This window comes from Manacus vitellinus, unplaced genomic scaffold (assembly GCF_001715985.3).
Source record: "Manacus vitellinus isolate BGI_N305 unplaced genomic scaffold, ASM171598v3 scaffold_8_pilon, whole genome shotgun sequence".
Classification (NCBI taxonomy): domain Eukaryota; kingdom Metazoa; phylum Chordata; class Aves; order Passeriformes; family Pipridae; genus Manacus; species Manacus vitellinus.
This window is the reverse complement of record NW_021940864.1, coordinates 8,364,694-8,380,019: the sequence shown is the minus strand read 5'-3', so window position 1 is coordinate 8,380,019 and position 15,326 is coordinate 8,364,694. Positions and strand designations below refer to the sequence as shown.

Here is a 15,326-nt window from a genome sequence, read left to right as displayed (position 1 = left end):
TTGCAGTGACTTATTCTTTGTGCTTGGAGTTGGAGCCAGTGTGCTCAGGCAGTAAAATGTGGACATGTGTGTAAACATGCTATTGAACTAAAGCTACTATTTATTCATCATTGCAGCTTTGGGTAAATGCATGAAAAATGCTTTACTATAAATTGTGGTGTATATTAAGATATATCTACAGAAGCACAGAGGGCAGAGTCCTGGAAGAAGATCACCAAAACCTTCAATAAGCAGTCTGGCAATTCATCATAATTACCAGTGGTCGATCGTTATTAATTCCTACAGTAATCATTGTACTCATATTGAACTCATTTGCTATTAACGCAGAGATAACACACAATTCCTCAGACATTAAAACATAATTTTAAAAGCTCAGGATTTTTTTGTCTAATGGTGACTAGGTTTTTTTCATAGCTTAAAATTATGCGTGAACAAAGGAAAAAAATCAGTGTTGGTTTACTCTGAAATTCATACTCTCAAACTATTCAGATTGCATTGGTAACACCACTCTGTTTACCTTCTGAAAATACATTGTATACCAAAAATAATAAATCTAACAGATGAACTTCAATCTTATGCAAATGTCCTTTGTTTTGTGCTCTGGTGAGCAAGCTACTGTACCAATACTTTTGGCATTAGTACAAGACTGAATCCATGGAAGCATGTGTGTATTTACACAAAAGAGGCTTCTAAGCTACAAAAATCCCTCTTGTTTGGTTACACTAATTTCCCTTGAATGAAGTTTGTATGCAAGCCAAAACAATGGTAGTTATCCTGTCCTCTAGAGTTCATTCCCAACAGAACGATGTGAATAATTGAAAACTTCCTAGGTAGTCCTGTAAGACTCTTCTTTCGTAAATCAGGAGAACAAAAATGCAATTTTTTTCTTCCTTAGCCATTAAAAAAGATCTGATAATTACACAGAAGATTTAATTACACTAAAAAAAAATCTTTCTTACTTCTTAGCATTTTAATGAAGTCTTGAAATTTTGGAGAAGGTAGTAGGTAATTTTTTGATCTGATTAGGAAGTTAAAAGTAATCATTCAAGTTTAATATTGAAAATACATCAGGTGTGTAAGGAAGAAAATGACCTGGAATATAATGCCAGAGGCTTGTGTAAAGGAAAAAAAACAGAAAGGAATCTAATGCTTTTGAGCCAAAGGACAGACACTAATTATTCAACTACCCCTGCAGCAATGAAGTCTGTTGGCTCAGCCAGTAGATGTCTCTCTTAAATACACAGTTGCTACAAGGAAAACATGTCAAAGCCATGAGGCCACAAGAATTATTCCTACCTGAACTGAATATGGTCCCAGTGCTTCTGCATCAGGTGGCTGAACACCAGCAGGTCTTGATGGTCTAGTGGTAACTTCTGACCAGTCACTGCTGTTTGTGCCTCCATCAAGAGTGCTCATCAGCACTCTGTATTCAAATTTCTGCCAAGGGCTCAGAGCACTGCTCTGGTCAATGTAGCTTGTGGACTGACTGAAAGGGAGAGACACCACAGTTGATATTTGTTCTGTTCCTTTCACCCTCCTTTCTATTGTAACATTTTCCACCACACCATTTGAGCGAGCAGGTGGTTGCCAGGATATGACCACAGAAGTCGGAGTATCAGAATAGAGCTCTGGAGCAGGAATATCCTCAGGTGCATCTGGAAGAGTCTGTATTTCTGGGGTTGCAGGTGAAAGAGAGCATCCTTTAGAAGTGCATCCTTCTACCTGAAACCCATAGACAGTGTAAGGATGCAAGTCTTCTACAGTGCAGTTAGAGCTAGTTCCTAGCACTGTGGCATGCAGTTTGCCATTTTGGTAAATATTATAATGAGTGATAAAGCCATTTGGCTTTAAAGGATGCTGCCAGATGATGCTTGCTGCCCTTGCTGTAACATTCAGCAGAAGTGGTGGATCTAAAGGTCCGGGTTCTGTAACAGAAAAAAAAGGGGGGGAAAAAAAGGAAAGAAAAATTACTAATAGACTGTGATTTGTAAAATCAGCATCAGCGCAAAGTACTCATCAAATGAGGCTCAAAATGACGAAATTCAGATCTACTGAACAGGTTATTTCTTTGGAAAACGTAGGCCCAGATAGTCACGGGATGAATATAGCTCTCTTCTCAAAGGCAAGCTGCTCATCCTCCCTCCCCCCAACCTTCCTCCCTCCTCCTCTATGTCCCTTTTTGTCCTGTGTCTCAAAAATGCCCTATCAATGCTGTTAGCATGTGGAGAAAAAGTACAGCTTGGTATCAATATATACTTGCCGTTCTAGCTTTTGTTGATGTTTTTCTAGAGCACTAGATACTAATTGCAACCAACAGCACAGGCATAACAAAGCTGTGTATTTTACAGCTCAGTAAGCCCCTACTGCATCTCTCATTATATATTCAATATTTTACTTCATTCTGTTTATAATTCTAATCCATTTTTTGCAATTTATCTACTCCCTGTTAATATTATAGGTGATTTTTTACTTTGACTGTGACAGAAGCTGCCGATTTAGCTCTTTCACCTACTGATAAATAAACAATGCACAGATCTGACCTTTAGGTTAACAGGTTTTATGCTTGCTCCACTCAGCACTCTAACTGATTCAATTATCATAAAGGTTCAGGAGCTTCCATGAATACTGAAAAAGACCGACCATATGCCTGCATAGGTGTTGTGGAACAGCAAATACTCTGCAGCCCTCCAGAGAAATTCCTTAATTGTAAATAATTTCACCATGCGACACAATCAAGTCACCTTGAATGCAAAACCCTCAGCCTGTGGAGGCAAAGTGTTATTTAAGCTTTACTGGGCTGCGTTAAATTCTGCAATTTGAAGGGCTGTTAAGTTTTTCAATTGAAATTTCATTTAAAATGCAGGTGCTTTTTATTATATTGAGGCTTTACTGCTCTCTAGGTACAAGCAAGAACATGGTGCAATAACACAAATCTGGCTCAATCACTGATCAGTAACAGCTGTAATTCCAGAACATTTAGCATTCTTATAAACCACATCCTGAAATCTATAAATTGCTACAGCAGATCAAGAAAATACTATATTCCCTCTATTGTGCCCATAGCAATTTTGACATTTATGAGATTTTTCTATGAACATTACATTTTACTGAAATCTTAAAAAAATATATACTTGGGTTTAGTAATTGTTTAAAATAGCTTTAGGTTTGGGATTTGGGGCGGGGGGCAAAGGGAGGGGGCTAAGTTTCAAATGCTAAGGGTTCAAAAATTTAAAATTCATTAGTAATTGTGGGTGTGCCAAGACTTCAGGACACACAACACAGTATATGCTGAATTCCATAGTAGTCAACAACACTATCATTTAATTCCTGGTGTCCAAACCACAGGGAACATTATAGGAAAAATAATTTATTTCACAAGAAGTCAAATAATTCCTGATAATTTTTAAGTGAAAAAAGAGAGGGGGGGGGAAAAAGGAACCAAATAAATTCAGCACAATAAGTTACTCCTTCTATATTTTAGAATAACAGCTGAAGTCCTTGTTCTTCTCTCACATACAAAGAGAGGTAGATTCCACTGATGTCTTAAAAATTGGTATAGCAAGTGTTTTTTGGGGTTTTTTTTTGCTTTTAAAATTGAAAAGTAACAGTGTTTTTCCTTTCATTATATGATGCATCACAAAGCAACTCCATAAAGCTCAGATGGATCACATATCCTGCTCTACTCACAGTGATAAGAAGGACAGAGTTCTGTATTTAATGCTTGTGCACTCTAGGATTAATTTAGATCTCTGAATTTGCAAGTACAAAAGATGATCTGGTGTAAAGAGTAATTAAATTGTATTTGCATGTACTCTTGGGTAAAATCAATTAGGTCATAAGTTGGAACAAAATTCAGTCCATTATTTAGACTTCAATGAAAGATGAAGAGGTGGAGATGTAAATCTGAATTATATATATATTCTGTAAACCAAAAATTTTTGGGGGCGTGGACAGGAAAGAGAAAAATATTTTTTGGAACTGAAGACCTTGAAAATACATTGCTGTAAATTCTACTTTAATGGGGAGAGAAGCTGAAATATAATACCACTGAACCACAAACTTGCATTTTATCTAATTATACCTCATAAATAAGTTATTAAACTGTGAGTTTCTGCAGGAGTAAAAAAAAAAAAAAGAAAACTGATCAAAGAAAGCCCCCCAATATTCAAGCAGTTTGCTGTAAGGGAGTGGGTAAGCCTTTTTACTCCTGCTGAATAAGTTGCAGGCATTACAGGTGAAACATTCATGGTAATTAGTTGAACCTGAGCTTCAATTCCAACAGAGTTCAGACTGATTCCTTAAGGACAATTTGTAATGTATGGGAGGAGCTGTCAAACCTAAACTTTGGGTCCCCCTAGTCCCTCCTCCTCCCCTCCAGAAAGCGTATTTTGGTAGCTAGCATACCTACCCACACATTCCCTACTGCCCTTTTAAAAGAGAGACTTTTAAGACTTTCTGAGTTCAAACAAGACGTTTGAGAGATGCTTAATTGGCCCCACTGGATGGGAAAGCATTAAATCCTGGTCCCCAACACTCATTTGGTGCAGCTTCTTTTTAAATGGCAAGCAGAATCATCTAATTCTATATACAAATCAACTAGTACGATACTCCTTGGTTGAAAGGGTCACCACAATTATGTAAAACATGAGTATTAACTATAATTGGGATAGTTTGCTAATACAATAAAAAGCTCTGAACATGAAAAAAGTTATGCTCACAGCAGCAGCTATCACTTTCTAAAGTAAGAATTCATGGATGAAATGACATGAAAAAGATGGTTATAAAATTTTAATGGAATGATAAAAGGCAAAAGTCAGCCTCTCAGCTGAATTCTTAAAATCCCTATATATCACAATCAGCTCCTTAACTGTAAAATCAATGTGGAGTATAACATGTTGTCAATGTGGTTGTCACTGGAGGGAAGACTGCAAAGTATGACAGCTACACAGCTCAGCCTGTCAATGATGAAAATAAAATCATAAAGCTTTTTACATGGACATAATTGTTTATAAAACTAACTACTAAACATGGGAACAGTGGGCATCTTTTTCCTTAAGTGTCTTAGTTCATATTTCAAACCATTTCATTACAGTATTAATACTAGAAGGTAGTTTCATTTTGGCAAATGAAATTATCTTTTATGGCAGGCTATTTGGGTCATCTGCTTCAAAAGTTCAGACTCAACTTAAAATGAAGGCACAAACCCGTCATTAATATTTTTTAACTCCATGACTAGAACCACACATTTGTTTACTTGCTGTGAGTTTTGGGAAGCAAGGAGCTTTGGGGGAATATACACTTACATTTAATAAGACATATACTAAGATGTGTACCTGGACTACTGCCCTTTACAGCTAATGAGAAATACCTGATTTGCTGGCAAACTCTCTCACTAAGCAGAATCAAAATTCTGCGCCTTTTATTCTGGAATCATTTACTCTTTTCAGGAACATGGACAATGAAATTATACATACTAACAAACTGTGGTGTCTTTTATATACTACTGAAAATCCAAATTGTGTAGCTCTCGGCACAAGGGACCACAGAAATCTTTTATCACATCAGATCACAGAACTCAAAAGTCATTAAGCTGTTCATGCAATGACACGCAGTCCATATGAACCCCTTCAGATATGTATTAAGAACTGTCTTCAGAGTATTCAGACTTTTTGCCCTCTACTGCTCCAAATGTTCCATTGGCTCCACAACTTCAGTTCTACCCGTTAAGAAACTTCTAATTCCTAACTTGTAGGCATGTATGGGCAGTTAGTACTACTTATTATAGGATCATCTTATCATATGTGCCACACTACTCAATCAGCTTAATTTGTTCTGTCCTCTCGCTATTCACCCTGTCACGTATTTCACATGAATTTCTCTTCCCTTTATCACCTCATCGGGTTTCATCTTCTCTTGCTTCCGTTTCCATTTATTTTTCTTGAGCAGAAGTGACCACATTCAGATCAACTATTTGTGGATTAGTTTATATACCTAAATTATTTGGTCCCAACTTATATAGCTAAAATAGGAGACTTGTCTTCTCAGACAGCAAATATAATCACCAAAAAAAGCAAATGCTTCCAAAGGTTGTGAACTGCACCACTTATCCTCTTGTTCTGCATTGGCTATCCCTATTTTCTACCTCAGGAACCTTTAAGAGAGTAGTGCTCTTCATCCTGGAACCAAAGCTTTGTGGTAAGCATGCCAGAGGAGTACACCATAGCACTCTATATGACAGGAATAATGCTTCCCAGATTTGACAAGAAATAGCTCAGCTGATACATTCAGCTGATACATTGCAGGAGCTATTACTTTTTTTTTTTGTTTTTTTCTCAATTGTTCTTTTTTTCTCTAGCAACTTCAAAATGCAATGATTTCCAGTGACTACTGTGTACTTTTGACATTACTTACTGTAAATAAACACTGGGCTGCTCTATAACTTCTTTATGTATAAAAGAGATGGACTTGCACTCACTTATGTAAGAAATAAAAAGTAAAAAATTAGACTGCCTGCTAGGCAACTCACAAAATCTTCACTTTCAGCTAGTGCAAGCCAGGTGCATTTAAAAGGACTTTTTTAAGAGCTCTCCATATTGGAGTTGTACACTGACTCAGGGAACTGAAATGTAGCCAATACAGAGAACATGCTGGTGACTGAGATGTCCTGCTCTATGGAACTCATTGGGCTGCAGACAGGTTTTGGGACATTCAAAAGCAAATAAAGTAACAGGCAACTTTTCTTTAAAGTAGATGATTTTGCTAACTAAAAACTTGTCCAAACCAAGACAGATTTTCTCAAGCACTATAAAAAAACACCTCTCTCATTTGGGAGCTATCCCTCTGATCAAAAATCACATCATGTGGATTGCTCCCAGCCAAGATAATTTTGTGAGTCTTAAATCTACACTGTAAGAACACAGGTACTGCCATTGGGCCAGCTTTAGGTAACTATAACCAACACCTTTGCAACTCCCCTCTGAGATAGTTCAAAGACTTGCCATATCTAAAGGGAAAACCTAACTGGTATCTTCTTTTTTATATCTAGAAGATTTCATTTTATTTCTGAATGCAATGGAAGAAATTCTGCTCTCAGTTCAACAGTACATACTGACCTCTCAGTTCAGTGGTCATCACATTGATTGCAAGAGAGCTATCTTAAATTTACATTCAAGTTACTGAAAGTAAGCTCTAATCCAGAAACTTCATCAACTGTTTCTATTTGTAGATACTCTCTCAGTGAATAGTCTGATGCCATACTGACCAAGATCACTGGAACAAACATCTTTTATTAATGCATGTTTAGCAGGTTTTAAAATATTCAGAGGTATGTATATTATTGTTATCTGCCATGAGCAGGTTTAGACTTAAAAAAATGCATGGAATCAGTTACTAGTGTCGCTATCATGTAAATGGAAGTATTTTAAAATAATTTACATTTTTTCTTGCATTAAAAAATACCCCAAACCTACTAATCTCAATATTAAGGCATTTCATTGTCAGAAACAAGAGATTTTTATGGCAGCATTTGCTAATTTTTCTTTTATCATTCCTAATATCCTCCTATTTTACTAGGTATTTATGATAAATAAAATATAATACACAGATACATTATGAAATCATCTTGTATTACTAGAACTATTGACTTTAAAAGTGGGTGTGTTGATTTACATCTATTGCTGTCAAGTGTATGTGCACATAGACATGCACACATGCTTATATTTTATTCCTATAGATACTTTATGCCTTGGTAAAACAAAAAAAGGCATATATTCACTGAATAAAATTCAGTAAGAACGTGTGTACACACATATATTTCAACAGAGTAAGAAATATGGGAAATTTCTACCGTTAAATTGTACTTTAAACAGTTAAAGCCTACTGGTGAGTAGGGCCAGCTATTGTGTACTTCTGCAACAAACTGTCAGTATAGGCAGTTTTACAAGAAACATGTTGAAACCTTGACAAAATACTGCTTAGACCCAATGACAATCATTCAATTTAAGCAATTGAGCTGAATATCCTTTTACAGATGGCAGCCCTCCACAATAACACCAAAAAACAAAGACCTCTGTCACCACTGAAAGTTGGGTGGTTCCGTTTTTTTTAAATTACAAGGGTTGTTGGATACTGGGGATACAGCAGTATATATTCTTTAGCAATATTGATGCAAATGGAAGAGGACAATTTAAGGAAAATAATTTTCCCCTTGGAGACATGGAGTTTATAACTGAACCACAGACCTTTGTTTTAAGCTAAGAAACAAGATGAAGCATCATAGCAGAAAAGGTGAGTTGTTTGTCAGTCTCAAAATATTTCAATTGCATAAACACTGGAAAAATCATTATATTTTCATTTTCTTGTTCTTAAGTTTCCTTTGGCAACATCTACCTTCCATACTCACTTAAGGCATATTTGCAGCCAGGTTTTGCAAAGGTAGCACTTCATGCTGGTGCACAAAGAGCATCCAAGTTCTATACAGCAGGTGACCTACATGTTCAAAAAGACTATATAGGAATGCATCTCTGGTGTAGGTTTTCTGCCCTATCTCAAACTCCTCAAAAGAGAATTTTAAAATTCTAAACCTACTACTTTGCACAAAAATAATTTTTATATTGCTAACAAGTGATGCCTTATAAATGTACTTCTGTGCTCCTTCTATCTAAGAAACAACACTATGAACCATCAGACCAGAGCTAAACAATCATGGCAATTTGATCAAAATAGTCATAGGAGACTGGTTGCATTTAGTCTATGAATGTAGACAAGTTCAATAATATTCTATCCACTTTTGTTAACAATGACAATGAAATAACTAAATCTCAGAAAAGATTTCTGATCTACAGGTAGATAAGACAGCTCCAGTGTCTAAAGACCAAGTTCAGAACTTACACTTATTAGGTAATTAGTTACAGGTAGCGTGCTTATAGAATTATTTATACCTTTGGAGCTTAAATTAATTTATCAGATAACTTTCCATTGTGAATCATTTGTTCAGCTTCAAAGAAAAAATGTTTTACAACTGTGGGAACACACATATTTTCTTCAGAGTGTTTTCTCAAGATTGACAGCTATCTATTTAGAGAAGGGACTAAAATGGAGTCACCAGCATTGAATATTTACTACAACAATTGCATATAAGCATCAGGTTGAATTTACAGTCTGAAATGCAGATCTCATATCAGTATTAAGTAGCGTTAAGTCCACAAGGTGGGGTGTGAAGGCTGAGAAGGCAATGAAACACTCCCCACCCTCCCTGCCTTTTCCTGTTCAGAATTACTTAATTTCTTATTTAACAAGATATAACAGGAAAAATCTCTTTAGAAAATACTTAATTTCTCTAAAAATTGGGACAATGGTGTCATCCATTACTGATTAGAAAAAAAAAAAGGTTACTAATATATTTGAAACCAATAGATTTTTCCCAAAAACGTGATATTAGATATCCTGCTTGTAGGAGAAAATGGCTCAGCTTCTTTAAAAAATCTGGAAATTATGAGTTTTCTATATGTATTATGAACAACAAGCTCAAAATCCGTCATATGTTTCTGCTTACATATTGAATCAGGTACAAAATCCTACCCGGTCAACTAACTGGTTGTACCTATATAATGATACCTGTTTGTTAAGTCAAGGGACTGTTGAACAAATTATGTGGAGTGAGTCTGCAGTATGTAGAACTATTAACAAGGAAAGTGATGGGATTAACAATGACAAACCCAGTTTGTCCAGTAGATCACTATTTTGAATTAACAAAGATCACTGGGAATGAAAAGTTCTGTTCAGCTGTGGTACAGCTTAAGTATTCTCAACACAGAGATAAGGCAACAGTCATATACTATTAACTTCAACTTATTTTCTCTGATATGACTAAAATCAGAATCAAGTCCCTGAATATAAAGGAATGCCATTTACAAAGCTGTACTTACCAGTGTATCCTAAACTAACCGTATGTGAACTATATACAGACAGAGGGATACTATACACAGAAATAAGATACTGCTTCACAAAATATACATGTAAATATTCATTTTTTTAATGAAAATGTAAGACAAGAGATACTTGATCTCTTAGGAGTCATTCCTGCAAGTTAGTATTACAGAAGGAAATATAGGATTGCTATTTAACTGAAAAAGCTAGATAACTTATAGAAATTACGTACAATGGCAGCTGAACCGTTATTTATATTTTCTGCTAAAGGGAGTTAAATAAGATCCTTACTGTCCTCTGCTGTAGTCATTGAAGTCCAGTTGCTATAAGCATTGCCATAACCATTTGAGGCAACCACTCTCATCTCATACTCAGTGTATGGCTGAAGGTCTCCAACCCTGTGTTGTAAAGAAGCAGTAGGGGTGGGAAGCAAACTGCAAAGAAAAACAGCGCGAGTTACATCATAAAGCATCTCAGCACTTAAAGAAAGACTAAAACATTACATCTTGTAACAAAACCAGCCACCCTAAAGGTGAGCCACATTTAAGATAACAGGACTTCTCTTGCTGAGCACTTGACGGTGGTCTCGCTATGGTCTGCGTACTCTAAAATGTCACCAGCAGAATTCCTCCGCCGCATCTGGAGTTGGTAGCTGGGCGTGCCTGGGGCGTTGTTGCGAACTGGTGTAGACCAGACAACCTGAAGACTGGTCGGGGTGGCAGATGAAAGCCTTGGAGGCATCACGCCATCTGGAGCTGTTGAAAAACATGGATGAATTAGAGCAGAGAAAACCATGGAGAACATATGCCGCGTGGAAACAAAATGCTCCATATACTGGAAAAACTGTTCCTCAGGATCAAAAGTAATGTTGACATGGTCCATTTAGTTTAACATTTTCACTACTGAACAATGGTATTTCTTAATTTTCTTCTTTCCAACACAGTTATGTGAATATCATTTTGCTAAAAGCAAACCTCCAAACACCAAAAGTAATTCAGAAGCAACATATTTTCTACCACCTGTTCAAATATTATCTACTTCTCCTTGTGCCCAGCTCTGCCACCCCGAGAAGCTAAGAAAATGCCCACAGAAATGCTACCGAGCAAGAGTAAAACTGATCAGAATTTTTATCATTCAGATACCTTCTTACCATTATGAATGAATAATAATTTAAAAGAAAACAGAAGAAATTTTAAGCAAAGAATGTCTTTGGGTAGAAATCAAAATAGATTCACTGAAATCTCAGACTCTAGTCCACTGTTTTGTTAAGGAAATTAATTTTTATGAAGTCCAAGGAACTGCAGATCAAAACATGTCAGTAATGATACCACCAATGACCTTTAACTGCATGCAGTAAAAAGAACTATGCCAATTTGCACCTGTGAGTTTATGGCTTTTTTTTTTTTTCTTTAGAGGAAATCAATCTGTTGAAGGAACTTTCTGCATATAAACACATCTGGAACTTTATATATAATGTAAAGCTGTAGCCATAGCTCTGTAGCTTTTTTCCAGAGAGTTATAATACTGGAAAGTTACTGTCTTTGTAATTTAAACTCTTGTATAATAGTTTTGCTTTTCATGGTCCAGTAGTTACTATTTGCTTTTCTCCTTTGGTCTTTCCAACAGAAATGTTTTTAGTTGCTGTTATTTTCTTCTTCTCTATATTGGAAAAAAAACCAGTCTCACAGATTTGTAACTTTAAGTGTAGTTGTAAGCCTCAGGGCGTTAGTTGGAAGTTTTAAGATGAGCAACAGTAAACTTACAATAAGTTTTATGATTTTCATTTACCACTTGTATATGAGTTGGTTACTAGGAGGAAAGAAAGAGACTTTGTGATGCATGGTCTGAATCATTCTCTCCCTGAAACAGGTGAAAGGATGCACTGACTCCAAAAAGGAGAGTCATCAGTCTTTTATAATAATTTTTTATTTATACTGATATATACATACAGAGATATGTGAACTAGGATCCGACATTTTTACTCTGATTATACATAGTTATACCTAAGTAAAATTTTTCAGTTCCAGTTCTACATTGTATTATGTAGAAATGCACAAGACATACCCTGCTCCAATCTAGATATTTATTCCCTTTACTTTAAGTTCAAGGTCTGCTAGTTCTCATACAAAATTTTTACTAAAGACTGGAATACTGGTGTTATGACAAGGTATTTTACTTCTGAGAATTTGCCCCTAGCTCTGCAGCCCTCCTGTGTTTTTTCAGGACACGATGAAGTGGAACAGAATCTCCAGCTTCCATCACTCCCTTATGCTCCTGTCTGTCTCTGTGAAAAAGAAAACATATAATCTGGGGACTTGAGCCAGCCTGGCTGCCTTTGAATGTTCCCTCCTGCTGCTGTTACTAGACCTAGGCAATAAGGCTCCAGTAAATCCCAAGGAAACCTGAAAATCCTCCTGTTCCCAAATCCAGAGGATCTCTGAGACTAAGGTAATTCATGGTCTGCAAATCCATTGCCAATACCTTCAAGGCCAATCAAAAGCTTGTGAGCACCTCAACTTGGAGGGAAGAAGATGGCTGATTTAACTTAAACAGCCCCCAATATTCCTCCAGCTGAGCCATCAAAAACAAACATCTGCACACCAAATGTGTCTGTATGTGAAGTTCACTCTCACAGTAAAATGGAGAAAATAGATTTACCTCACTTAACATTGTTCTGTTTAGCAGCAACATAAGTGATGTTGGATTTAAGTTGTACAATAAGAGGTTTTAAATCTTACGGATGTAAAGGACAATACTCACAGATAATCATGAATTATTTTGGCATCCTTTATAAAGTGATTCCTGGAGTTGTTAGCAGGCAAATGGAGCCAGCATGATAAAGATGACACAATTAATGTAAAAACTTGTAGTAGAGGATTTTTAAGTATTTTTATAAGCTGACACCAATGGGAAAACTCAATATCCCTTCAAAGCAGGGTACTACCTCATTTAAAACTAAACTGTCTGCAGCTTAAAATGCACCAGAAATTCTACACAGGAAAAAAAGCTACATCTAAAAATGAATCTAATTAGCTGACCTGTAATTTGGCCAGGAAGCCAAAGTTCACATTGTTACTGAGGAGACAGTGTGAGCAACTCACTGAGGAGGCAGAAGCGTTAAATTTATTTCCAGTTCTGTCAGGACACATCACTTCACCTTTGTCTTTCATTTACCAATCTGTTAAACGGAGATAATAATACTTATCCTCCTTTGTAAAGCTCTCTGAGATCTACAAAGTAAAAGCTCTGATTAATCTTTATGTATGTAGAGAGGTGGCTATTACAGCGATACAGGAATGTTCATCAAAAAACAAAGATGTAGCTGTCTAAATGTCAATAACAATTCCACTGTGTCGATGTTATTTTAATGGCGTAGGTAATCTCTGCTAAATGTTCAAATCTCTTCTACCAACAAAAGCACAGCATAGGGAAGAGTAGAAAATTTGGACAAATCTCTACTGTGAAAGTCGACTGACCTGTAGAACAAGCCAAGCCCACTACTTTCAAACCAACACATTCGAACATACAGCAAATTTATTTATTTGAAAGCCCACAGGTAATGTCCTCAGCTATGCACCAGCAAGTGTTCTCAGCTCAATGCTTCCAAAGGAATGGGGTAGGGGGGCAGGAAGGTATAGCAAATAAATTGTCAAGTCTCTGCTGAGTCATAATGAGAGAGGCACTCTATTAAACTAATCACGATTTGCTCATTAAAACTACAGAGCACTTACCCCCCAAAATGGTAATTCTAATTTGCACACAAAACATCCTCTGACTATTTCGAACACTCCTCATCACCAAGGTCTTCAGTGTAACATTTCCCTCAGCTTAACCCTTTTTATCCAATCCATATTCCCAAGAGACTCCTTACTACCCAAGTAATAACTGGCAACAAGCAATAATTCTACTGTGAATTTCGCAACAGAAGAGCTATGTATCTATCAGCTTGATATATCATCTTTAAGATGCAATGTTGCTCAAAAAACTCCCCTTGAGCTTTAATATGACCCTCAGGGGGCAAGCACTCCACTTGCAACCTACTGAATCAACATCTAGCCCAGTAAATTCTCACTTAGCAGGGCAGAAAGTCATGCTTCGTATATGAAGAGACTACAAAGGCAGAATAAAATATTTAATCAGATGTCAATTCTAATCAAAGAATTAATAAACAGTTCCACAAAACAATAAAAACTGAAAGCTGTTTCAAGATGACAATTATACATTGTTTTCCAGATACTCAAGTACATGCAAATAGGTCAAGAAAGGTCCCATCCCTGCTCAGCCAGTAATGTGCTATGCAGCCTTTGAAAAGTGCCTCAACTTCTTGCCTCAATTTCCTTATCTTAAACAACATATGCAGTAACAGCTTAAGTATTTGTTTATTTTAGGATAGCAAGCATTGTGTGAAATGATTGTGCTTAAATTTTTATTCCATGGTGAAAGCTTATTTTTTTCTGAGAGTTATTCATTATATTTATCATGAGGATTTATCTGAAATGTAAATTCTCTGAAAGTAGATGACTGAGTAGGACTATAAAAAGGTGAACAACCACTAGGACAATACTAGATTATTTAGTCATAAAAATATCTGCACTATTAATCTTTCATGAGAAGAAGAAAACCAGTAGAGCTCGATTACATATCTATTAAATTGGTGCAAACTCACACCAATTTTGAAGTGTCACTGCTTTTAACAGTGATCAGATATATTTGCCCCACTGTATCCATAATATCTCTAGATAGGCAGCTAGAAGAGTTTGGAACTATATAAATGTAACTCTAAAATTTGACACATCTGCATATATAAAACATTTGGCACAGATGATACCTTTGTACCTTATAAAATATATTTCAAACACATGGATGCAAATGATAACTGCAGGTATCTAACTACAGAGGAGGAAAACAGGCTTTCCACAGTGTGTGCCATAACAGCAAGGAAAAGTTTCAGACTGCCATTAGATGAATGTCTCGCTCTGTCATGACTACTCTTCCTCTTTTCCAGGTTCAATTCGCAAACCCCATTTCTTTATCTCGTTGTAGTGCTTGTTCAGATACTCCTGATTTATTTTCTATTTTAGGTGCCCATACTGAGATCATCTCATTATGGCACTTTTTAAGGCAATATGTTCTGCACGTTGACATTTGTTTCTTCTGATTTTCCCAGGTATGCCTGTTATCTAGTTGTTTGCTCAGTCCAAATAATTCCAGTCATTGCATTCCCCATAATTCTCAACATGGGCATGTGTTTTTGTTTTATTTCAGTGAAAGACAGGCCATGATGCTCGGCCATATGTCATCACGAGAACGGCATGCTAGTTATAAACCTTTATCTCCTGGCAAAGCAGAAGATTGCTTTTTTTGTTTCTTATCTTCACAGGTTCATTGAAGTTTACTCC

The 15,326-nt window shown here is 36.3% G+C and overlaps 1 protein-coding gene across 1 annotated transcript in view; it reads right to left on the bottom strand.

Moving 5' to 3' along the window:
• USH2A (usherin) overlaps positions 1-15,326 on the bottom strand; it is a 378,483-nt gene that overhangs the window by 127,593 nt on the left and 235,564 nt on the right. Inside the window, exons 38-40 of the mRNA XM_018085136.2 lie at positions 10,532-10,682; positions 10,219-10,361; positions 1,297-1,925 (exon numbers count right to left, since the gene is read on the bottom strand). Of these exons, the coding sequence (XP_017940625.2) occupies positions 1,297-1,925; positions 10,219-10,361; positions 10,532-10,682 (923 nt within the window). The remainder of the gene's footprint in view (positions 1-1,296; positions 1,926-10,218; positions 10,362-10,531; positions 10,683-15,326) is intronic.